Source organism: Leptodactylus fuscus, chromosome 2 (assembly GCF_031893055.1).
Source record: "Leptodactylus fuscus isolate aLepFus1 chromosome 2, aLepFus1.hap2, whole genome shotgun sequence".
NCBI lineage: Eukaryota > Metazoa > Chordata > Amphibia > Anura > Leptodactylidae > Leptodactylus > Leptodactylus fuscus.
The window spans coordinates 133,953,541-133,979,866 of NC_134266.1; the positions used below are offsets into that span (position 1 = coordinate 133,953,541).

General features: G+C 39.6%; 1 protein-coding gene across 2 annotated transcripts in view; it reads left to right on the plus strand.

Annotated features, from left to right (window-relative positions):
* The window catches only part of CSMD2 (CUB and Sushi multiple domains 2), an 801,202-nt gene extending 780,377 nt beyond the window's left edge, over positions 1–20,825 (plus strand). For both annotated transcript variants that reach the window (XM_075264669.1, XM_075264670.1), the window contains 15 exons: positions 4,065–4,247; positions 6,556–6,732; positions 7,405–7,584; positions 7,665–7,838; positions 7,941–8,114; positions 8,457–8,530; positions 12,218–12,329; positions 12,566–12,745; positions 13,483–13,548; positions 13,879–14,040; positions 15,482–15,594; positions 17,481–17,568; positions 17,653–17,788; positions 18,742–18,915; positions 19,246–20,825. In XM_075264669.1, the coding sequence (XP_075120770.1) occupies positions 4,065–4,247; positions 6,556–6,732; positions 7,405–7,584; positions 7,665–7,838; positions 7,941–8,114; positions 8,457–8,530; positions 12,218–12,329; positions 12,566–12,745; positions 13,483–13,548; positions 13,879–14,040; positions 15,482–15,594; positions 17,481–17,568; positions 17,653–17,788; positions 18,742–18,898 (1,976 nt within the window). In that variant the 3' untranslated portion in view covers positions 18,899–18,915; positions 19,246–20,825. The remainder of the gene's footprint in view (positions 1–4,064; positions 4,248–6,555; positions 6,733–7,404; positions 7,585–7,664; positions 7,839–7,940; positions 8,115–8,456; positions 8,531–12,217; positions 12,330–12,565; positions 12,746–13,482; positions 13,549–13,878; positions 14,041–15,481; positions 15,595–17,480; positions 17,569–17,652; positions 17,789–18,741; positions 18,916–19,245) is intronic.
* Positions 20,826–26,326: the final 5,501 nt, after the last annotated feature.

Sequence of the window (26,326 nt, forward strand, 5' to 3'; positions counted from 1 at the left end):
TCCCTCCACCATGAATTTGCCCAAACTGGGCTGTTTAGAGGCTCCCTCCACCATTAATTGGTCCAAACTGGGCTGGTTAGAGGCTCCCTCCACAATTAATTGGTCCAAACTGGGCTAATTAGAGGCTCCCTCCACCATGAATTGGTCCAAACTGGGTTTTTTAGAGGCTCCCTCCACCATGAATTTGCCCAAACTGGGCTGTTTAGAGGCTCCCTCCACCATGAATTGGTCCAAACTGGGCTGGTTAGAGGCTCCCTCCACCATGAATTTCCCAAAACTTGGCTGTTTAGAGGCTCCCTCCACCATTAATTGGTCCAAACTGGGCTGGTTAGAGGCTCCCTCCACCATGAATTGGTCCAAACTGGGCTGGTTAGAGGCTCCCTCCACCATTAATTGGTCCAAACTGGGCTGGTTAGAGGCTCCCTCCACCATGAATTTGCCCAAACTGGGCTGGTTAGAGGCTCCCTCCACCATGAATTGGTCCAAACTGGGTTTTTTAGAGGCTCCCTCCACCATGAATTTGCCCAAACTGGGCTGGTTAGAGGCTCCCTCCACCATGAATTGGTCCAAACTGGGCTGGTTAGAGGCTCCCTCCACCATGAATTTGCCCAAACTGGTCTGTTTAGAGGCTCCCTCCACCATGAATTGGTCCAAACTGGGTTTTTTAGAGGCTCCCTCCACCATGAATTGGTCCAAACTGGGCTGGTTAGAGGCTCCCTCCACCATGAATTTCCCAAAACTTGGCTGTTTAGAGGCTCCCTCCACCATGAATTGGTCCAAACTGGGCTGGTTAGAGGCTCCCTCCACCATGAATTTCCCAAAACTTGGCTGTTTAGAGGCTCCCTCCACCATGAATTGGTCCAAACTGGGCTGGTTAGAGGCTCCCTCCACCATTAATTGGTCCAAACTGGGCTGGTTAGAGGCTCCCTCCACCATGAATTGGTCCAAACTGGGTTTTTTAGAGGCTCCCTCCACCATGAATTTGCCCAAACTGGGCTGTTTAGAGGCTCCCTCCACCATGAATTGGTTCAAACTGGGCTGGTTAGAGGCTCCCTCCACCATTAATTGGTCCAAACTGGGCTGGTTAGAGGCTCCCTCCACCATTAATTGGTCCAAACTGGGCTGGTTAGAGGCTCCCTCCACCATGAATTTGCCCAAACTGGGCTGGTTAGAGGCTCCCTCCACCATGAATTGGTCCAAACTGGGTTTTTTAGAGGCTCCCTCCACCATGAATTTGCCCAAACTGGGCTGGTTAGAGGCTCCCTCCACCATGAATTGGTCCAAACTGGGGTTTTTAGAGGCTCCCTCCACCATGAATTTGCCCAAACTGGGGTGTTTAGAGGCTCCCTCCACCATGAATTTGCCCAAACTCTGCTGGTTAGAGGCTCAATCCACCCTGATTTTCAAAACAAATGTTGGTGCCAACCTCAACTTACTACAAGGGCCAAATTCACTGCTGGTGACAAGCTCTCCTCACTGCAAGTGCCAAATACACATGTTTCAAGGTGTTTTCCTACTGTCAGAGAGGTGGTATTGAGTGTGTAAAGTGTGTAGTTGTTAGGCTGTGATGTTGGGGTAATAGAGGGTCTTTGGTGTGTTAGATGCCCCCAGACATGCTTCCCCTGCTGTCCCAGTGTCATTCCAGAGGTGTTGGCATCATTTCCTGGGGTGTCATAGTGGACTTGGTGACCCTCCAGACACGGATTTGGGTTTCCCCCTTAACGAGTATCTGTTCCCCATAGACTATAATGGGGTTCGAAACCCGTTCGAACACACGAACATTGAGCGGCTGTTCGAATCGAATTTCGAACCTCGAACATTTTAGTGTTCGCTCATCTCTATTAACTACACCTTAAGGAATTTATTAAGGGGTATTATTATCATTTTGAACCCAAGAGGGTTTCCCAGAAATTAATGTCCAAAGTGAAAATTTTAATTTTTTAAGTAATATGCCATTTCAGTCACAATATGTGGCACCCACTTTTTTCAACAGAGACACACACTTATAAAAGTTTTAAGTGGGTTATTCTGGGTACAAAAAAGTTGCATGTGTGGGCTTAAACTGCTGTTTGGGCACACAGCAAGACTCAGAATGGAAGGAGTACTGAACTTTTTAGTTTTTGGAGTGTAGATTTAGGTTTCTGGATACCATATTGTTTTTTGCAGAGCTTCAGCAGTCCAGTAAATTGGAATTCCACAAGAAGTGACCAACTTTTGTAGGGCCATTTTAGTGTCTCTGCAAATGTGACATGGCATCCAATACCCCAAAAATGTAAATGTATCCTCAAAAAAAACCACATAGACCTCCTTCATCTCTACACCCTGTTGTGTTCCCAAACAGCATTTTATGCTCACATGTATGACACTCATGTACCCAGAATAATGTACTTAATAATGTCATGTGGGAATAAATTGCTGTTTGATCACAGCCGGGCACAGAAGGAAAGGAACACTATTTAGTTTTTAGAGCATAGTTTGGTTTTTAGACGTCACACCACATTTGCAGAGCCCCTGATTTGCCAGTAAAGTGGAATCCACAGGTATGTGACCCCTTGATTTATCAAGTGGTGCAGTGAACATTTTTAATCCTTCAGTATTGTGTTAATTAACTTTCCAGAAATTAATGCACATCTGATGTATTTTTGGAAAAATTGTCATTTTCCCTTTTCACCATCAGCTGCTCATTCATTTTTAAATAATAAATTAATGCAACACATACGGGTTAAAAATGTTCATAGCACCCCTAGTGTAGTTTCCAAAATGGAGTCATGTGTCAGGAGATTCCACTTTACTGGCATTTAAGGGACTCTGGAGTGAGAAAATTCTAAAGACGTGTACTACCCTTAATAGTCTAGGCGCACCTTGGGGTTTTTCATATAGCAGAGTCAGAAATGTATGGCAGATCCTGGGTGCAATTGACTTCAGTTAGAATTTGCACCAGTTTACAGACACAGACACAAGATAAATATTTTGACTCTGGAAGCCCTGCCCCCTCTCTTCCTACTCCCTGTTCTACCCACTTTTAGTAAAAGTGATGTCAGTTCCATAAAAACAGTGAAAACAAATAAAAATTATGTGTACCAAAAGTGTGCCCTTTCTACACCAGCAAACTGACAAAATGCAAAATGAGATGCCCATCGTGTTGCAACATTTTTTGTTCTTGGCCTTTTTGCATGTTTGTAATAGGAAAGGATCGGATGATATCAGGCTAGGTTCTAATGTTGCGTCAAAATAATGTAGACAAAATACCATAATTGTGCATAACTGAGTCATTATGTAACAGTCATGACATGGTTGCATTATTGGGACCTAGTATAGGTGTTATTGGTCATACTAGCCATTGTATAGTGTGCTTTCTTCAGTGTAGTGGTTTTATTTGATAACTATACACTGATGTAGCAGAGTTAACCCCCAAACCTATGCAAGTGTTAAAACTTCTGCAGTGTGATATCTTATCACAGAGGACTACAAAAATCAAATTGCATAAGAAAAGACATTGGAAAAACAATTTTTAATTACCTTTCGTTGTTTTTGTTGTCTGACGTGATAAGATAACAAACCGCAGCAGTGTATATAAATGTTTTGGGGTGCGTGTGAGGGCACTATGTCTTGTAGCACTAATGTGTTATACCCTTACAACTCCCTTGGAAGTACTAGAGATTGACTGAATGTGGCTGTGCTGTTGGTGCACTATTTGTAGCATTTGGGGCACCTCTTTTAATTTTGTCCAGGGCAACACTTAGTCTAAAGCCAGTCTTGGTTGGGGCTGCACAGCAACAGCATGCTAATCATAGTAAGTGACATCAATCCTTGTCTCTGGAGATAGAAGTCACAAATAGCCTTGCAACGATTGCAAAATTACTGTGACTCACACGCAGCTAAAAGTCGGCATGCCTGTTAGAAATCATGAATACTAATTTGTCAGCTCTGAAGACCCAAGAAGAAAACTGATGTTCTAGAAAATCACTATTCATGTCTGCTAGGGGTTGAAATTTGCTCAACAGCAGTTAATAATAATTATTATCATAATTCATAAAAGGCAATCATTTTATTTGTTATTGCAGGCGGGAGCGCCAGTGAGTGTGGGGATCCTGGAGTGCCATCCCATGGACTTCGACAAGGCAATGAGTTTACCATTGATAATGTAGTGCGTTTCAGTTGTGAAGCTGGATACATTCTGCGAGGGTCTGCAGAGAGAAAATGCCTGGTCAATGGGTCGTGGAGTGGATTCCAGCCAGAGTGTGAAGGTACTTTCACTGCATGAAGTAAATTGGTTTCTTTCTATCCTTTCTATGTGTTATATAACTTGTCTCAATATATGTTTAGAATCTAATGTCTTCACTTACCATCAGAAGAAATATAGTATCAGATTAATTATTAAATATCTGGTTTTGTGAATAATTACATAAAATTACACAGTGTAGGCTCAGAGAGGATGAGTACTTGTTGTTTCTGTAAATTATAATATGAGCATGAAACCAACAATTAGAATGACATAACTGGTGCAGATACTGTACATTGCGCTTAATGATTCCGCCTGCCGTGATTCCACTGAAATTGCAGGAAAAACAGCTTGGGGACGGCTTGCATACAGTCAGTTTAAAAACCCAATCATTTCAATACCTGTCCGTATGCAGCCTCTCCGCCGTGAAACCACTTTTTTTGCACAGACACAAAGTCCTGCATATCCGACTTTGTGTTCATGCAAAAAGCAGTTTCCAGGCGCAAGTGTGAATGCCCCTAACCAGCATGTTGCTTTATTTAACTTACTGATCCCCACTCCTGTCCAGTTTGGCCTCCACTTCTTCCTACAAAGGGCACTGCAGCTTTCTTCTGTGTCTATTCCCTAGAGATAGGAAAGGGAAGACACAACAGGAGTGGGGATCAGTGAGTAAAACATCGGCATACGTAGCAGACAAACTTGTGTGGAAGGTGAGTAAAAAAACAAGCAGTTACACTGACGCTAGGTTCACACCAGCGCTTGATTTCTGTTTTCAGGTTTCCGTCTTCTGCAGACAGAAGCTGGAAACCTGTCAGACCGTGTCCTGCCATGAGCGCCGGTGAGCGTTTTGTGCTCTCTGCGGCGAAACTGTTTTTAAATGGACACAAAGTCCTGCATGTCTGACTTTGTGTCCGGTTTAAAAAATTGGTTTTGCCGCAGAGAGCACAAAACGCTCACCAGCGCTCACGGCCAGACACTTTTCAAACACATTCAAATGAGAGACCCCGGGCGCAGATGTGACCGAACCTGACAGTTTTTGCGCCTTGTATAATGTAGTTGAGCAGTGCTTAACAAAATGGTGTGAAACTTGTCAAGAAAGAGATGGCTTTAAGATGCAACATTAGGAGGCTAAATTGTGCTAAATAAATTCTAAATTTTAGCACATTTTATTTACAATGGATACAATGTGAGGAATTTATAAAAATGTTGCCTAAGATTGGGATAAGTATCCTATTCCAGTCTTAATCAATACACCTGAATTGGCTAATGTGAGGTCCCATGTGCCAGAAATTATATTTACTCCAATTTTTCTACAGTGAATTATAGCAAGTGTGTCGGGCCTAGGCATACACACCTCAGCATACCTTTATCTCCATCCATATTGAGATGCTTCAGACCATCCCAGAACTACATAATGTCATTTCTACTGTGATGACACTGTATAAAAAACACAGCTATGCTCAGCATCCTATGAAGAATAAATACATGCTCAATATACTATTATCCACATTACAATAAAGCATTTCCCTTAAAATAAATACATAAATGAAATAAGATATAAGTCCTACCTTATTGAATAGATAGAAATTAATGTCACTGTATATGTAACAGGAAATATTTGCAAAGATTCCCGGGTTGTCTCAGTAGGATATAAAGAATGAGGACTCTGTTCAGAAGCCCATTGCTTCCGTATTAGCCAGAGTCAGTGCAGCTTTTGCCACTGACAGATTAGACTCAAACAACTATTGCATTGTTGACTGTTCATTTGAATAGCTAGCATGTTATATTACATTTCCCCAATATATATTGGCCATTTATAAGGGTCTGCTTTAATGTAAATTTAGAAAGAATAGATAACAATTGCAAAGTACAAAGCACAATATCTCACTGTATATCAGTGTACGCAGGATCAAGCTTTCCAATATTGTTTTCTTTCATCTAAGATGACTTATCTGTTACAGATTGCCATTCACACAAAAAGTGTTTGTGATAAAATAATAGAAGGATTTTCCTCTATCAATGTCACATTGCAGTGGTGGGAGTCAATCTCCACCCCCCATTTGCTTTGGTTCTCTGCCTTTAGGAGTTTTATAATTAAAATGTAAAAAGTACGCCTTATATTTCCATTCCCTCCCTCTTCAGTTTCCAATTATTGCCACAATCATGTATTAGAGAAATGATATCCTTCAGCGTGTCACATTGTAAGACAGACTCAAATCAGTCAAGTAAGACATTTGCCTTTTGTTGCAGAACTCATAGAAAACCATCAACCAATCCCATAATAAGATGTAGTGCTGTACCATACTTCTTATTTGCACTATTATACTTTGCAGTGGTCTCATGTGGGAACCCAGGAACTCCCAGCAACTCGCGTATTATATTCAATGACGGCTTAGTGTTCTCCAGCTCTATTGTATATGAGTGTCGTGAGGGTTACTACTACAGTGGACCTCTGAGGAGGGACTGCACTGTTAATGGCACATGGGCTGGCACTGCCCCTGAGTGCACAGGTAAGTAAATGAATGTTTATATGTATAAACCATGTTGTATGTTACTTTAAGAAATAAGGTATTTGGTGGTAAGGTCAGACTTATAACCAGCAAGATTGCTCAAGAATCATTATAGTAAGATCCCTTTCATGTGACCTAGTCTTCTGATTTAAGGGCAGACTGCACACTATCCCATTAACATCATTGTAGCCATACATACTTTAGATTATTACTATGCGCTCAGCCCTCAGAAACAAAAAATTAGAGCAAGTCCAATTCTGAACTGTTTATCCCGGCTCAGAAAAGTACATTGAATGTTTAGTCAGAGATTTCTTTGGACTCTACACTAAAGCTTCTCAGCTCTGCATCAGTTTTTCTATCCTTCATGGCACCATGAATGACAAAAATAACAGGTGTCTGAAAGGTCCCTTACTACAGACATCTACAAGATGTCATGGCTTGGTGACCTTTGAACCACAATTTATGGTTATGATCATGTGCAGACAATAACTATAAAGCTATCAGTGTTCAAAATAGACCTAGTACATTTAGTATAGAACAAAGCCATGTCAGACACGTCAAATATCTTCATGAAGAAGTGAATATGTAGAGGAAGCTCTTTGGATACACATTTTCAGCCATTTACTGAATGGGACTTAACACTCTACATGTTAAATTGGCTGTTTTTTATAGTAATCAACTGTGGGGACCCTGGAACACCAGCAAATGGTATTCGACTGGACAATGATTTCCGTTACAATCGCACAGTGTCTTTCCAGTGTTTGCCTGGATATATGATGGAGTCAGACCGAGCGAAAACACTTTACTGTACAAAAGATCGCACGTGGAATGGAACAAAACCAATCTGCAAAGGTAAGAATTGGGATCTACAATATGTACATATTACCTCCTGTGACTTCCCTGGAACTGATGCTTTATTTTCTATTCTTTAGCTATTACTTGCCCGTCTCCTCCAACAATCCCTAATGGGAAAGCAGTGGGGTCGGACTTTTTGTGGGGTTCCAGCCTTTCATACACTTGTTTAGAAGGTTATCAACTGTCTTTACCAGCTGTCCTGACATGTGAAAGCAACAGGAGCTGGGTAGGGGAGGTTCCACAATGCTTTCGTAAGTATGCAAACTTATTATAGTAAACTACATTGATACATATATTATACAAAGCAGAAAGACAATAAATAGATACAAAAATGTATATGATATCATTTACAGCTGTGTTCTGTGGCGATCCTGGCATTCCTGCTCATGCTCGGAGAGTGGACAGAGGCTTCAGTTACCGGTCATCCATATCGTTTTCATGCCCTCCTCCTCTGGTCTTGGTGGGATCATCAAGAAGGTTCTGCCAATCAGATGGCACTTGGAGTGGAACTCATCCAAGCTGCATTGGTTAGTTGGGTGGACAGCCAGTCATCCTGTTAGTTGCTGAGTGCATGTTCCACCTGTTCTGCAGTTAGACATACCTCTAGTAAACCACTTGTTTGTATGTGTGTGTAGACTCAGGGGTATTGGTATAGTTTGCCAAATGTCCAGTCTAACTAATTCATTTTTTTTGTTATTTGAGCAATATTCAGCTATAAAAATGTAAATGACATTATCAATTTATAATAACTTATTTTACTATCAATACCTTGGAGAATGCAACTTAGTAATAGTTTTATATTACGTTGATTCTAGTAGACCATCAACATACAATTGACAAAATCATATATTTTTTGTATTCTTTCATAGATCCTTCCCACACAACCTGCTCTGATCCAGGGATCCCAACTTTTGGAATGCAGAACAGCTCTCAGGGTTTTCAGGTACTGAATATTTTTATTGTCCCAACCCTAATAGTGCTTAACAATTGCAGTTGACTGTAGTAATCACATTGCTTCTGTCCGACTTATAATGCCACTGAAAAGAAAACAGGAATCCACGGAGAAGGTGGGGGAGGGGGTTAAAAGCTAAAACACTTTTATCACTAATATACTAAAACTGTTACTGTTGTTCCCCATATAAATAAGAATGTGGCAGATTTCTGGAGACTGGTGTTTTTTAATGTTTTCATATGCCCTGCAATGAAGGTGCAAACAGAAATTACACAAATTTTTGCCCTAAAAAAATCTAATTTGCACAAAAAAATTGCGACCTTTTCATTCTTTGTTCACCAGAAAACTGGTATACTGGTATACCATAATGAATCTGGTTACAACTCAAGTGTCCTAAACTCTCCAACAGACAATGCATCACTTGTAAAGCTGACTATGCGATTTATCCAATTCTAATACAAAATATGTTAAAACCATTTCCTAAGACTACCTGTTTGCAGGGTCCACCCACCATCTGAAAGCAATATGGAGATTCTTCTCTGGGTGTCCGCTTCTTCTTTATTATTAAAGATGTTCTGTATTTTAAACAACCCTAAAAGGGGCACCAAGGCCCAGAAGTCTTAGAGGCCCATACAGTATCTGTTCCCAACATGAGGAAACCAGAACTTTAGACAATACATTATAATTGGGGGCTTCATAGATTTTGCAATGGGGCTCAGGTGTTATGTCTCTAAATTAAGGAAATCATGACTGGGTTTCTGACAAGACCCAGACCATAGAAAGTTCCTGCATTCATGTTTGTATCCATTGGTAACCAATCAAGCAAAAGACTGTCACCACTTACAATCCAATTGTTCACCTGAAAATCAGCAGGAAAATCAGAGGAAATAGTCCTACACGGAGGACTTTGTCTTTACTCAGTTTCCATTTTAAAATGATGGACCCCATTATAGTCAATGGGGTCCAACAGACTCTGAGTGTTACTGCTATTTTAGCTATCTTCAATGGACCAGAACAATGGAGAGGAAATGCTAGTGTGAACCAACCATAAGATGATTATAGAAAATCTTTAAAACTCTGCAAAATTCTTAAATATTTATATTTGCAAAATGTTTAACTTTTAATTGACTACAAATTTAAATATACCGTATATACTCAAGTATAAGCCGAGTTTTTCAGCACAGTTTTTGTGCTGAAAAAGCCCCCCTTGGCTTATACTGGAGTCAAGCAAAAAAAATGTTTTCTTTTTTTTCTTTTTTTTTTTTTTTTTTTTGGGGGGGGGGGGCTGGTCATAGTAATAGCCGCATTAGTTATGTATAGAATCTCCCATAAAATATAAGAATATAATTAAAAAAATTAAATAAATAATAGTTCTAAATCGCTCCTTTCCCTATAATACATATAAAAGTAGAAGATTACTGTGAAAGACAAACACATTAGGTATCCCTGTGTCTGAAAGTGCCCGGTCTACTGAATATAGGATATCTGCAGTGCTCCTGTTCCGTCGGGAAGGAATTAATAGGAGCACTGCAGATACCCTATATTCAGCCAGGCTGAATTCCAAGTGGGGGTAAAAAAAACAGTCCTCCAGCTCAGGGAAGGGGCAGACAGAGAACCAAAACACCCCCTCCCCTTCCCCAGCACCCAGCAACTACTGCACCCAAAAGCTCCGACCATTTTAATTTTTGAAATTTTCCAGTAACTGCTGCATTCCCCCCCCCCCCCTCCCCAGCTTATATTCGAGTCACTAAGTTCTCCCAGTTTTTTGTGGTAAAATTAGGGGCTTCGGCTTATATTTGGGTCGGTTTATACTCGGGTATATACGGTAGTTATTGTTCCTAGAAAAACCCCTTTAATTTGACACAAAGTGACCTAATGCTGGTGCGCCACTAATGTAGTGTCACCACAGGGAGATACATAGCGCCTGCTACCTATACTTATATGTAAATTTTACATTTAGTAGATGGCTGTCCCATATTGACACCTATGGGCATAGGCATACTGTAGTATAGTTTTAAGTGTTGCATTCAATAGTTATTATACTTAAAGGGGTTTGTAAACATTTAATAGTCACATGTTTTTCAAATATATATAATTTCAAATTTTTCTGAGTTTTAAAGATTTTCTGTAACTAACTTAGTGGTGAAAGTTTTTTGTCTTGACAGGTTGGCAGCAGATACGACCATTGATGCAGAAACTTTCTATGCTCTGCCACCTGTGAGAAACCCAGCCATGATTTCCTTATTCCTTACAAAGAAACAAGTAGGTACAATACATGTATGAGAAGATACCTGGTCCAATAAGGAAATCATGGCTTGGTTTGAGAGCATAGGATGTTCCTGCATGCATGGCCAAATATTAACATATACAAAGCTCATTGTGTGATATTATATTGCTGTCCTGGTATTTCATGAACATGGCCTAGCAGAAGCTGCATGCCTGTTTATTTGCATAATCATTCAGTTACTATGAAATGCTACACAGATGACAAAACACAACTTTTTGCAATAAGCATTGGGCATTTGATATACTACAGGGATAAACCAAGATTAGAAAAATTAGAAGGAACATAATTGACTTAAATATTTAATGTACAAGTCATTAAAGCATAACTATTTATGCATTTATAAATGTAGCTATAAGACATGACCCTATAACCTCTTTACAGTTATTGTATAACACAATATGCAGTTAATGAAAAAACATGTTCCATTATTATAACTACCAACATCTGGTGCTTCAACCATATTCCGCCCAAGCTACTGTATATTTAGAGTAAAAGAAAAAAGTCTAGTGTTGTCAGCTTCCCCTTATCTAACTTCAGTACATTGTGAGCATGCTTTCTAAAATGTGAATTCTTTTAAGCTTGTGCTTGGACTTCTAGTCCTGAAAAGAAAGAGAACTGTTTTTTCAGCCATGGTCTTTTTAGGGTTCAATTCACACAAACTGGGTAAAATGACGGCTGCCATGTGAAAGCATGGAGAAAATGGAGAAGAAGGATCACATGACTTTATGGATCAGACCAGTGGTGTAAATACTGGGGTAGCAGTGGTAGCGGCTGCCACAGGGCCCAGGACATTAGGGGTCCGGTGAGCTCCTGATGTGATGTGCCCTCCATCAAGCATTGCTATCATTATACTCTGGGTTCTTTTCAGACCAGGAGTATAATGATTGGAGGCCTGTGTTAAGTAAGAGAACATAAAAAACACTGTTACTTACCTCTCCCTGGTTCTGGCAGTCTTCCAGCCTCTTTGATGATGTTCCAGACGTTGCGCAGGCCAGGCCGGCATCATTATGCATCATGAAACCGGCCTGGCTCACGTGACGTGTGGTCCATCATTGAAGAGAGCCCAAAGCACAGGGAGTGTGCTGAAGTCAGGGAGAGGTAAGTAACAGTGTTTTTTATGTTTGTATCCACCCCTGGGTCTCCAATCATTATACTCTGGGGTCTGAAAAGTTGTCCTGTTATTTTTCTCTTGCTAGACACCAAAAAAAACCAGTGAAATTTCAAAACCATATAACAATTGGACAGTACAGTATGCTATTTAATGAATAAATAATTAAAGAAGTAACAATCTATTTCCAGTAACTTGTCATGCAGCAAGGATGCCATAAAGCGTGTTTTGCCTTTGCTTTTTCATGAGGCATGAACATTGTGATTTCTCTTTCTACACGCAGGTTGGCAGTATAGTATTATTCAAGTGTCAAAAGGGGTACCTACTACAAGGCTCCACTACACGGACCTGTCTCCCAAACTTGACTTGGAGTGGAGTTCAGCCAGAGTGCATTCGTAAGTTTATCTTATAAAGAAAACAGAGACTCTGAAGATGGATATAGTTAGGAAGTAGACCAGCTCTGAGATAAAAAGCTTGGTTTAATATAATACAGTGTGAGATAAATAACATACCAGTAATTCATTGATTGATACATTATTTTGTAATGAAATACATTAGGAAAATTGATAAAAGAGAGAAATTAATTTCTGATAAACATATTTTGGGCTTTAATTGTGTATATTTTCTGTAGCGCACAACTGCAGACAGCCTGAGACCCCTCCTCATGCCAACGTTGGAGCATTAGATCTGCCATCTCTGGGTTACACCTTGATTTATACATGCCAGCCTGGCTATTATCTGACTGGAGGTTCTGAACATAGAACCTGCAGAATGGATGGGAGCTGGACAGGAAAGCCTCCTGTGTGTCTCGGTGAGTACATCTGTGCTTTTTAAGGTACTGTGTCAGCTACAATAATATTGTATGGAAAGTAAGAATTGAGTGTATGTGTCTTATTGCAACATGGCAGTGGGAATTCATGAAAGCAAAGCTGAGAATGGCGTGATGAGAATGGTGAGAATGGCAGACTTTCTCTAATGACATTTCATTGGGCAGGACCCCATGAAGGAGATTTTCCCCCTTCCTCTCTCCCTGGGTCTCTTTGCTTTTGTGTGAAGCATTGATACATTGGCGCCTTTTTCAAGGTTTTCGCAAGCTTTTACAGAAACGGATCCAATACTGCAACCCAGTATTGAATCAGTCTAGCAGAATTGGGAGTTTAGTTAATATGTTTACTTATACATTTACTTATATTTGGAGATCAAAGCTGACAGGACACATACAGTTACTATACCACCATTATTAACAGAATCATCCAATGTCCTCTTATGTATGGGAGACTGCCACATGGAGATTGTGCAGAGTGGGCAAGTTTAATATGTCACATGGTATGGGGAAGATTCATTTATATCCTGTCAACTTAAAGAGTTATTCCTATCTGATAATGGTGAAGGCAAATCACTTGCCAGGATAGCATGGACCTCTTCACTTGAATGAAGCTGCACTGCAGTCTCCAACAATGCCAGTGGCTAAGGTTATGCTGGGCAAGGAATATACATTATGTGACTGAGGTGTGTATTATATCGCCTTACTAGTATTGTTTGTTTCAGCTGATATAAGACCAAGTGGAAAACCTATCTCTCCACCTAAGGAGCCTCCTATTCAAAAGACATCAGGTAAGAAATGATGTATTTCTCTTAATATTAACAATTATTGTTACAAAAAATAAAAACTTTCCCACTCAATGCTGAGTATTATGTCTTGTGTTTGTAACAGAATAGAAATGTGCAGTGCCTGTACTATTAACTGTCTTGTTATGTATTCATAATAATACTGGTCTGGGAACTGTTTGGGATAGACATTTGGCGATTCTGGGGTGATATTTCTTTTAATCAACTTTTTAGAAATGGACACATGTCTGTTCTTTCTGTAAAAGTAGTACAAGATGTTTAAGATGTAAATGGAGTTTCTGCAAGAAAGTTCTTAATATGAGGGTGCTACTTCAGTTCCTGCAGATGTCTTTGCTAAGGATTCTCTTTGGAAAGGATCTTACGAATATCAAGGAAGGAAGCAGCCAGCCATGCTTACAGTCACCAGTTACGAGGTTGTGAGCAGTAAAGTGAATGCTACCATGATCGATCACAGTGGGGTAGAGCTTCAAGTTTCCGGTAAGCAGGGCAAATGCATTCCCAAATGGCCTGCATATACTGTTTATTAGGGGTCTCAAATACAGCTGGGTATAGGGGCCACACGGACTCCTGGTGTTCAAATCCCGCCAAGGGCAAAAAAACATCTGCAAGGAGTTTGTATGCTCTCCCCATGTTTGCATGGATTTCCATCCCATATTTCAAAGACATACTGATAGGGAAAAAATGTACATTGTGAGCTCTATGTGGGGCTCACAATCTACATTATTAAAAAATAAAATAAAATACAGCTGGGTATATGGGCCACACATAGAAAAAATCTAAAATTAACTGACTGCATTCCTTATATTGGCCCCATACATTAGAATGGCCACCGCCAGTGGCCCTATTCAATTAAATGACCCCATTAGAGGCCATATATAGTAAAATGGCCCACACCTGTTACCCCCTACATAGTGTCCCCCATACAGTGACTGGGTCCTCATCACTTCCCTCATACAGAGGAGATTATTTTTAAAAAATGGTAGTACAGGTAGCCTGTGGCTTCCCATTCTGCCGGTTTCAGAATTGAGCTGAGGCGCCGCTTCTCCCTTGTTCTGTCATCTGGCTGCATTTTTAACAACTGGATTGGCAGAATCAGGAAGAACTGGCAGCATTCCACCCCTGCCCGTGACATGTAGATGACAACCTCAGGTACTGTGTCTTTGAGCCACCTGCTGTATACGTTAATGGTAATGAATTGTGAGACCAATATACAGTACAACCTTTCACATTTTTATGAATAATATATGCATAGTACTGTTACAAGTCTGTCATTTACATATGTTCTCTACTATAGCATAATGAATTTTTATTGTGTCTGATATGTGTACTGTAACATATGTTATAGCATAAAATAATCTAAGCATGCATTGTTTATGAATTATTAATGCATTTATTATCCACTAATGTAAAATAATAATTGTCTGTTTCTGAACTTAAGGAGAATGTTATTTCATTTCTCTATTACCTGAGACTTATTATGCATATACGGCCAGATAATGACCCAAACCATACGACTCGAGGCTGCTCTTCAAATAAATGCAATATTACTGTAAAAAAAAAAAATGTTTGATCCATGTTTAGATCCATGGTTTTCTGCATGTAATATGCCAATTTGTTCAGAAACCATTTACTGTGACAAAAATTCTATATCAGGGACAATATGCTGATTTTACATTCACAAAGTGTCATGGAAAATAGAAGCAAAAAAAAAAAAAAAAACAACTGAAAAATAGGTGAAAGAAAGACAAGACTATTGAATGGAAAAAGTACAAATGAAAGCAGACTATTAAGGTTGAGTTGACAGATGATTAAATTTTTTTTTACAAATTTTTCCATTTTTTACACCAGCAGATGTCACATTAATAGTGCATTCCTGTATGTAGCACAGTTCTCATGTAATATTACATGTTTCCTGTAGGTATTTTCAAAAAGGAAGAATTCCACCTTCTTCTCCAGGCATACCAGATACGAGGACCAAAGGATATTGTCATGGAGAAGTTCAAGATGGAGAGCTGGGCTTTGGACGGACATGTAAGTTTACCTTATGACATTGACTAAATTATTATTATTATTATTATTATTATTATTATTATTATTATTGTATATTTATATAGCACCATTAATTCCATGATGCTTTACATTTGGGGGTTACATACAGTACACAGAATATACAGGTAGATATAATACTAACAATGACCGACTGGCACAGTGCGTGTATCATTGTATTAAATATAGTTAAACAAAAATTCTTAAAGAGGACCTGACATATTTCTTTTAGGGTATGTTCAGATCATGCTTTTAGCTGTAAACAAACAAAAAAGGGCTCCAATTTACATAGGGATTAATGTATGGATTCATGTTTTTTTAATATTCATCCCTATGTAAATGGATTCCATTTGCATCCAGCCAAAACATAACCATACCCTTACTAAATACTTGAATACCGCACAAAACAACTTGATGGATCAGTTGTTTACATCACTGTATTGTACCATTCCTCTAGTATTTGACAATAGGGAGGTACCATTTTCCTTGCAATCGCCATCTCACAATGTCAGCATTTTTTAGACTTTGTCAGAGCGCATAGACAGTCCAGACCCATAGATTAGAGAACTAATGTCACAGAGTTAATAATATATTCATACATTTCCAGGAGCAGTAAAAGAGGAACATTGTACAGTTCTAAGAAGCAGTACCCCAGAATTGATATTTCATGGGTAATACAATAGCCGTGATAGGAGTGCTGAGACTCCATGTCCTCTATAACATGTATATTATAATGTGGTGTATTTCATCTGTCACTGCAACTCCATGCGTTTGAAGGGTTAAACTTTATTGGAAGATTGTATAGTTTTTGACAACCATAGCTCAGAATAGGGCCTGTCGCTGTTGATTGCTAGAGGCTTGTAAGAATAGGGACAGATGATGGAATGATAAGGACACTCCTCATTGTCATGTGAATACAGTCAAATTATGAATGACTGAGAAAGACATTCAACTCCCCTGAATATAAATGAAGGACAGGAATGTAATCGCCTCAGAGGTTTACTGCAAAAGGGAAAAGAACAAGAGCTTCTTATCTGTTGTCACATGCTATCTGTCTCTTCTGTACATTTATGCATGTTAGAAACAAACCATTGTGAATTCATATGAGGTTTGCATGGAAAACCAGATTACCCCCAACCTTGCCTAGTCATTTATACATACTCTACTATGTCATCCTTCATTCTTTGTATTTTATTACTTAATAAACAGAGACATTGTTACGTATTATGAGTATAATAACCTCAAAGGGATACCAAAACCAAATAAGCAAGAAAGAATGAGGACAGTTATTGCATTTACATAGTTATATATTAAAAAAGACATAACACATACCGCCAAACTGTCTTGGATTTTGGATGTTGTTCTGCATCCTCGGAAAGAGGGCGATACGTCCTGGCTTCAACTCTATCTGCATCCTTAGTATAGATAGATTAGAGTGCACAGGGGAAGCAGGGGACTGTAACTCCACTTACCCAGTGCTGGATGCAGGCAGGTGCTATATAGTCATCTCATCTCCCATTGCAAGGCGACCTGCAACTGGGGGAATGAGGATAGGTATTTAATTTTTTGTAAAATGGTGTAGGGGGGCATTATACCATATTAGAGCCTCGGTACTCTCTAAGGGGCATAATACTGTGTGATGGACACTGGGGGGCATTATACTGTATGGGGGACAATAAAAAGGCTTCATTACTGTATGACGGGCACGGTTACTATATGGAGGTACAATGGTACTGAGTGGGCTAAAAAGTGGCATTTGCAAAGTTGACTTGTTCCTCTTTCTGTCCTGTGAAAGTTGGGTGATATGAATACTGTATGTCTACCATATTCAGTATTAATGGTTTGTACTGTTCGTAATTATATACCCATAGGTGTCATCTGAATCTGCTGGAGGAACATATGTTTATCAGGGCTTTGTGCGTGGAAAAGGATTTGGCCAGTTTGGACTCCAGAGGATAGGTATATAGACTACAGTAGCAATATGGCTGTGTGCTTGATGTGGCTATTAGAATAACCAACTTGTACTGTTTTCTGTTCTCACAGACAGGAGATTACTAGAAAACAGTCCTGACACCATAGGACATTTCCCATCCAACAGCAGCTCAGTAGCAGCTGCTATACTTGTGCCTTTTATAGCTCTCATCATTGCTGGTTTTGTTCTCTATCTCTACAAACACAGGTATGATCTTTACAGGTTACTTGTGTATTCTCTGTAGTGTTAGTGCACGGTATTTAGCCTAAAGTCATCATGGATCTTAGACCAACCACAGTTAGATAGGTACATTAAAGAAAATAATACTTTCCAATTCCTAAATGCTTCTAATAGGAGAAATTCTGAATTTACATCTTAATTCCCATTCTGCTTTATGTGGTTACAGTGACCTTCAATAGACCTTCATCTTCTTCTCTTATTACTCATGGCAGTTTATTATTATTAAATATGTGGGATGAGATGCATTGTTATATGAGTACTCATTTTTTCAGTCTGATCCTTTATATTTTCCAGGGAGTTATGTCTACCACAAGTCATTAGTCACAGCTACTACTGCATGTTACTGGCCTGTACAGCAGAACTTGCCATAGCAATAGCTCCCTTGTTAACATCATACTTTGAAGCTATGGGCTAAAGCTACACTTCATTGACTTCCTCTTCCACCTGCCCTCTTCATGCACTCTGCACATAATACTAACAATGCTGTCTGTATCTGTGTAATGTTCCAAGTGTAGAAGTAAGCAGCAAGCATGGAGCCTAGAGGTCTCAAAACTAACAGTACTGTATGCAGAGTGAATGCAGGTAGCTGAAAGTCAGATTGATATATTCATGATTTTACAGTAAATCTACTTAGAACATGAACACTTGCCCATACAAATTGTGTACCGTGTCCATTGCTGTACTGCATCTAGTCCAGAAATGTCATACAACTACAATCTCAGACATATTTGATACAAATATAGTGATATGAAATTCACTTTTGCTGAGTTATTAGTTTTATAGAAATAAAGAGAAATTTGATGAAACGTAAATGATACATTCTGTTTTGTACTGTGTCCTTCGCTTCTACATACACTTGAAATCTTATTGTATACTGTATATGTTTATATGGACCTGACCACTGATTGATTCTCTTGTAGAAGACCCAAGGTTCCATTCAATGGGTTTGCTGGACATGAAAATACAAATGGTCGGGCTACATTTGAGAACCCCATGTACGAACGAAACGTGCAGCCTACAGAAATTGTTGCAAATGAAACAGAGTTTACGGTCAGCACAGTGTGTACTGCTGTATAGCACCTGCCCTTTATCAGGTAAGATAGAATACTAGCCAATATGGAAGTTGGAAGGAAACAGAGAACTCATATGTAGTTAGGAGAGGATTAATATGGTTTGTAAAGTCTTAACAGGGTAAACAGGCCAGCATGTTGGCTCTTACTCTATAGCTTTCACAATGCTAGTTGTAAGCGCAAACCAAGTATGGCCAATAATATAAATGTCCTGCTCCTGGATATTCACCTGAATAAACCGTAGTGTCAAGTTATCATTATATAGCATCACTGAAATTTATTATCACTACTAATAGTTATAAATAAGTTCTACAAAAGCAAAAAACTAAAATCTTTTCATTTTTCTTCTTTTAGTGGACTGGGTTTACTTGGCGTCTCCGTCCTGTCTTTCCCTCGCCCCGCACATTATCAGTGGGCAGCTGATTTCACCAGAGCCACTTGTAGCCACACCATTTATTGATGACATCCAATATGTGCGGGGCCAGTGGGTTCAGGAGAAACCAGAAGCATACCCTTTGTACCAAGATGAAATAATGACAACAGCAGACACCACACCCTCTCTGCACCAATCTGCTAGAGTCTCATGCAGCCTTGGCAACAGGGTGTCTTATAACAAGTGGCAAGGCTGCCACCTCAAGAGGTTCTTACCCTCCAGGGACACCGTGCAAGTGCTTTTATACTGAACTTGTATACGTGCAACGTTAGTTGGAAGTGGATATAAAAAAAACAACCTATATATACAAATATACATATTTTTATTCTGCAAAGAACCAGTTCCAAAAAGTGCTTTTCATCCATTCTTCTCCGCCTGATCCCTGCAGCACATAACAGACTGTGTGGCGTTGGCGGGAAGGGGGAGCGCAGCCTTATACCCCAAACCCCAAGTTGGCATTTTCGTCTTCAACCAGCCAACACTTGAAGGAGAGCTGTTTATCAAATGTCTAGTTTAGCCCTTCCTGTTGGTCAGCTGAGTAGATTGGTGCTTGCTGTTCCAGCTGAAGATGGATGCATTCAACCAAGCTAAAATTCCACCTTCCATCATTCTGAAAGTGTGCCCATGTTACCTCAGTCACATTCCATAGGATATTTGAGTTTTTGTGAGCAATGCATTGCAGGTTCCTTAAAGTTTCTCAACGGTGTTTTCTTGTTAATAAAATGCATTTCAGGTACAAATAATTGTGATAAGAATGGCCCTTACCGTGATGGACTTAGGAGACTATATGAAGACTCTACAAGGAATGTTCCAGACTTGGACATTCGAATGTTCTTCTGTCTGCCACTGAGGGAGGAGGGAAACTAGTCATGTGTGGTAGTGTCAAAGTCTATAGAAAAAATACCTCCTTCCATGACAATGAATGAAATTAAAATTTCTTTGAATGTTATGTTATACCAGGCTACAACAAATCGGCAACACTGCAGTTTTATATAGGTTTATGTTCTCATTTCCAGGCTTCTGTATAGGACATATGCAATACTGTATGAATTCTACCAAAAATGGTTCCCAAACTGTACCCTTTAGTAGGAACCCTTTAGAGGTCAGTAGTGATTACTGCTGATGGAGTCATCATTGACCCCCTTCCTATACAATCATTCTGTAGTCTCCAGATACACACATTACATGATATTTCATTTTTCTCTCTAGTTACATTTTGCTGACCTACCTGGTTGATGTTACTGTGCTACTATTCATGCTAAAACCATTGACTACCTCTTCTGTTATTGTGTGCTGAAAAGATTGCAGCAGTTCTGTGTGTCTCCTACCACTGTCTGGGTACAAGCATTTCTTGTTATTTAGCATTGTGTGCCCATTTTCCTTCTCTTTTTGCAATAGGCAGAAAAGAAACAGGTCACCAGTTTCTTACTCCAAGGTGTAAGAGATGTCAGCTTTGCATGAAATTTGTGTCTCCTAAAATATATAAATGTGGCATAACTGTTACTTTAGAACACTGTTGGGAGTTTATACAGTGCCCTTCATTGGCTTTTCATTAGGGTTGAGCCGATCTTGAGATTTCAGAATTGTTTTTAAAATACCGATTTTCAATCATTTTCCAGCCGTTCCCGATCGTGAAATTTGCTCGATCGTCGATCGGGATCCAAACTTTCCCGATCACTCAACCCTATTCATGATATATACATGGATAGGGTTGAGCCGATCTTGAGATTTCAGAATCGTTTTTAAAATCTGATTTTCCATCATTTTCCAGCCGATCCCGATCGCAATTGTGAAATTTGCTCGATCGCTGATCGGGATCCGATCTTTCCCGATCCCGATTGCTCAACCCTACTTTTAATAAAAATCTAATCCTCCAGCTATTGAGGAAGAAATGCCAGCATTCTCTTGTACTGAGTAGCCAGGGAATCAGAGAATGCTGGGAGTAGTTTATAACAGATGTGATGTTTGGCACTATAGTACACCCCTATAGAGATTTCTTCTAGGTGTCCTAGCATGACTAGTGTAGTTCCATATGTCCCTGCAATGCATTGCTACATTTTGCTGTACTATAACCCCTTTGTGTTGGCGGCTGTACCATCAGCTGCGGGTTATTCCTTATTTACTGTAGTGTCACAGGGACATGCTGCACAGGCACATGTAGCAGTTATTGTTGCACTTGTTAATGAAGAGATTAGAAGAAAAGTTGAATGTAGCCCATATATTTATTTATATTTAATATCCTGTTTGTCCATTGAAATTAGTATGTAATTCAGGAACACAACAAGTGTCACTATTTCTTAAATACTGGTGTTTCTGCCTGTTTCAAGGTGCATAGAATAATACATAAAATGGCTGATCTGAAAAGCCTCAATAACTAGAATGTTGGAGTCTGGTGGCGCCTACGGTATCCTTATGCTTAATAAATGAAATGCAAAAACTCCAGATTTTAGCGACTACTAAACAGGCAGAAATACAGATTTCTATAAAAGTAAATAATATCTTTAGCTATTTGTTTTCTCGGTGCTCTAACCTCTTTGCACAACACAGTTGAGCTGACTTCGGAATACGGCAGATATGCAGATGGCGAACTAACCTAGCTCGAATTTTCAATGAGGCTACTCTCTTTCTCCCTGTCAGTTCCCAGCTCCTCCAGTCTGAAATGCAAAACACTATCAGGACTAGCGAAACAGCTCATTGCTCCGCCAATGGCCTCCCCCTTTGCAACCCACATACTACCCGTGGAAAGGACAAACAGAATAAATAGACTATTTTGTACAGAGATATATTTTTATGAAGAGAATTTGTACAGGTTAAAAATATAGAAATAAAAAAATCTAAATGAAACTGAAACCTTTATGTCCTATTTGGATTATTGTATCCTATGGTAGTGATGAGCTTTTTTGTAAATGTAAAAATGTACAAATGCCTTGTTTACAGAAGATGACTGTATATATGTAATCTATACACACTCTGGCTTGTCTGCAATATAAACTGTTTAATTTATGTGTCTCTGTATATGAGGCTTCATTTTGTTCAATTTGCCTTTTAATTTTCATGATTTTGAAAAGCTATTTTAAATTTTTGGAATTCAAATTAAATCTAAATTTTTGCATTGCTTTGCCTACTGTGAGTTTTGTATGTAGATGGACTAAATGTTTTCTTTTCTTTCTCAGTAATTTTATTGCTTATTTGATGAACATACTGGTATGTATGGAGTAATTAGGGCACATTCATTAAAGCCTCAAATTATAAATTAGAAAACAACTTTTCAGAAATGAAGGGTACAGTTGAATATAAGAAACTTTATAATACATCTTATTTAAGAAATATGTTTGCTTCTTTCAAACAGTTATTTTTTTACATAGTAGTCTATGGAGAAGGGAGGGGGAGGAAGATGCTGCGAAAAAGGCATACAAATAACTGTAGCTCCCACACTCTGTTACACAGTGAAGGATCCATATAGAGGTGTATTCACATGGTAGAATTTCACCTCAAAATCAATTCTACTTTCTGTTCATAATCTGTATCCCATTGCTCTCAATGGGAGGGAAAGAATGAAGAACACTGAAAAAATAAATATCCACTTAAAAAATAAGTGTCCTGCTTGATTTTGCCATGGATTCCAAGGATGAATCGACCAAATAGTGAATTGCTCTGCTAAGTAGATGCATTCATCTGGGGATAACCACTGAGTGAAAGCCAAAGGGAAAGCCAAATATATGATGTGACTGTCTGCCATAGGAAGAAATGGAAGAAGAATTTGAGACAGAGGTTTGATTCAGATTCTTCTTCTTCCATTTCCATTGTGCAGAGGTGTAGCTAGGGGTTCAGCTCATGGTGGGGGCAAACATATCCAAGTGACCCCCCCCCCTCCCCCCCAATATTAACACCATACAGTGACCATATAGTGGTAGATATGCAGTACAGGAAAAAATGTACTTACAAGTGACTGTAATCATTCACATTTCCCGTCACTTCCATCTGAATCGTCAAGATCACATCTTCCAACTGTGACTTGTCTCTGTAAAATTTGCAATACAGAGATCTTTGGCTCCTCAGTATCCAGACATCTGACCCACATTTTCCTCCCGTACATAAAGTCTCCATCCTGCTGCTACCCCCGATTATAAAATATATAATATAAAAATCCCCTGGAAATGAATAATACCCCCTGTGTGCATCTTTAGATCAATATTTCATGTGTGTCCCCTCAATTTATAATACCTCCTGTGGATCCCCTCAATTAATAATACCCCTTGTGCCCTTTAAATTAATAGTGCAACTAAATTAATAATGTCTTCTAAATAATAATGCCTAAAATGAATATTGCCCAATTACCAAGTGTTTACTACCCCTTATTGCCCCCTAATATTTGGTCCCTGATGCCCCTGTGCATACATAATGCTCCATCCTGCTCCCTTATATCAAATGGTTTATCCGGGATTTAAAAAAAAATGTATGCAGACATCGGAGGACAAGTGAAAAATGAAAAAGCTTTTCTACTTACCTGCATCCTCCCCTCTGTTCCTGCACTGGTTGTCTCTTCTGCTACTCTGTATGTATACAATGTGGCTACAGCAGTGATGTCACATCAACAGAATTGCTGCAGGCTACACTGGCCCTGTTGACATGACATCATCATTGCAGCTGCTCTGTATACAAACATAGCACCAGAGGAGGTGGCCAGGAGTGAAGGGGTGGATACTGCTAAATATAAATGCAGGGCTATCTTAACACTATCCTATTACCTGCATACATTTCTTCTAAAGTTCTAGATAACCCCTTTAAAAAGGATCATTTATGTACTATAACATTGGCAGTGTTATACACCACTGCAAAGCTGATATTGTGCTAAATTCAGCATAGTGTCAGTTTTACTGGTATCTGCTTCAGTTGCAGAGATATTCCGCCACTGTCAAAGGGGCTGGCCTTAAAGGAACGCTTCTCTGCCCGCCCCGCCCTCCGATAATACACTTCTATAGTCTTGTACTGTCAAGGGGGCATTCTTCATCGTCCAGCGATGACGTTGAGCCGAAAAGCCAGTGGGGGGGGGGGGGGGGGGTAGCTATTAAAAATATATAAATATAGTGTCAAAACAGTCAGAAAAGAATTACAAAGAAGCAATGCAATCTTCCATCCTGGAATTCCTGGGTGAGTAACGTAAACATAGTCGATAAGGAGAGTGTTTTAATATAACTTAGAGTGATGGATAGCTGTTATCTGATATATATAAGCTTATAGAGGATGTAAGTACCCAAGTTGGATACATAGACATATCAATGTGCTGTCAAATATATATCTTAAAAAGTATGGCAGGTAAGTACATACATCTCAATATCTGTGGTCACATATATATGGAATCAAAATGCATAATCAAATAAGTATATAGATGCATGTATCCTGAGTAGTGCAGTGGGATTGTGTGGAATCCCCTAGAGGAGGTAATGCTGCCCAATAGTATAAGGTTGTACTATGAGTCCAGGGCAGCACAGTGGAATATCAGTATACCTCTGAAGAAGATAACACGCCCTGTTAAATAGCACATTTGGAGGAGACATCAGGACCACCGGCACCTCTCCCGCATACACAAATGGCATATGATTCCCAGAAGCAGGGAATCGTAATTCCAGAAGTGTGTTATCAACACACAATGGTGGCCAATGTGTACCATAAAGGTATCTTATTAAACAGGAGGAGCGCAGCAGAAAGAGCAGTGAAAAGCATGGAACAGGGGCAAGCATAGTAAAATAAGAATAAAGAACAAAGGAATAATATCAAAGATGGAATATACCGGCACCAGTAAACTGAAGAAAAATAAAGAAAAAGGAAGAAAACTTGCAGAATAAATATATAAATAATAAATAAGTATATAGAAAATAAGAGAATGTGGGGGAAAAAGGTGTCTAAAGGGTAAATACATTAACAATGGCTAAGAAATATGATACTTGATAAAAGGGAGAGGAAGGGAGGGGGAAGGAAAATTTAGGGGAGGAAGGACAGAGGGCAATTGGGAAAAATGGGAGGGGGGTTATGGGGGAATTATAAAAACCTCAAAATGACATAAACCTGAAAAAAATCCAATAGTAATGAGTCTGGGTAGATGGTCGACAGGTGGAGTCTAGAGGGAAAAAGAACATATGGCTAAATAGGTCACATCAATACAAAGTTGACATGAATCAGACAAAGGTGGCTATATCATAGTCCTGGTTGAGACCATGGGGTTCAAGGGTCTGCAGCCTCCAGTAAGCCTCCCGTTTTTTAAAAGACCTGGAAGTGTAACTGGGATACTGTGTAATTGTATCTTATAAAATGAGCTGGAATAGATAGTAATTAGAGATGAGCGAACAGTAAAATGTTCGAGGTTCGATATTCATTTCGCGTAGCCCCTCAATATTCGACTACTCAAATCGAATATCGAACCCCATTATAGTCTATGGGGGGAAAATGCTTGTTTCAGGGGTAGGCAACTTTCGATCAAATTACACTTACCAAGTCCACGAGTGAGGGTCGGGCTGGATCCTCTGAGAAGTCTTCTCCGTGCAGCGTCCCCACGGCATTTTCCGGCTCTGAATTCACTCTGCCAGGCATTGGGCCTGGGCAGAGCCGACTGCGCATGCTCGCACTACAAGCGGACATGCGCAGTCAGCTCTGCCCAGGCCCGATGCCTGGCAGAGTGAATTCAGAGCCAGAAGACGCCGCGGGGAAGCTGCACGGAGAAGACTTCTAAAGGTAAGAGAGGAACCAGCGTTGATTGGCCGACTGTATAGCATTCGGCCAATCAATGCTGGTTCTGCATCAAACTTTTACATTCGAATAGCGAGTGGTACTCGATCGAGTACGAGTATTTCGAATACCGTAGTATTCGATCGAATACCTACTCGATCGAGTACTACTCGCTCATCTCTAATAGTAATAAATTTTTGCAACAAATGTTTTGGTTTATGTTGCTTTATGCAGTCTCACTCACATTGGGTAGTCTCCCCAACGTATGGGAGATCCCAT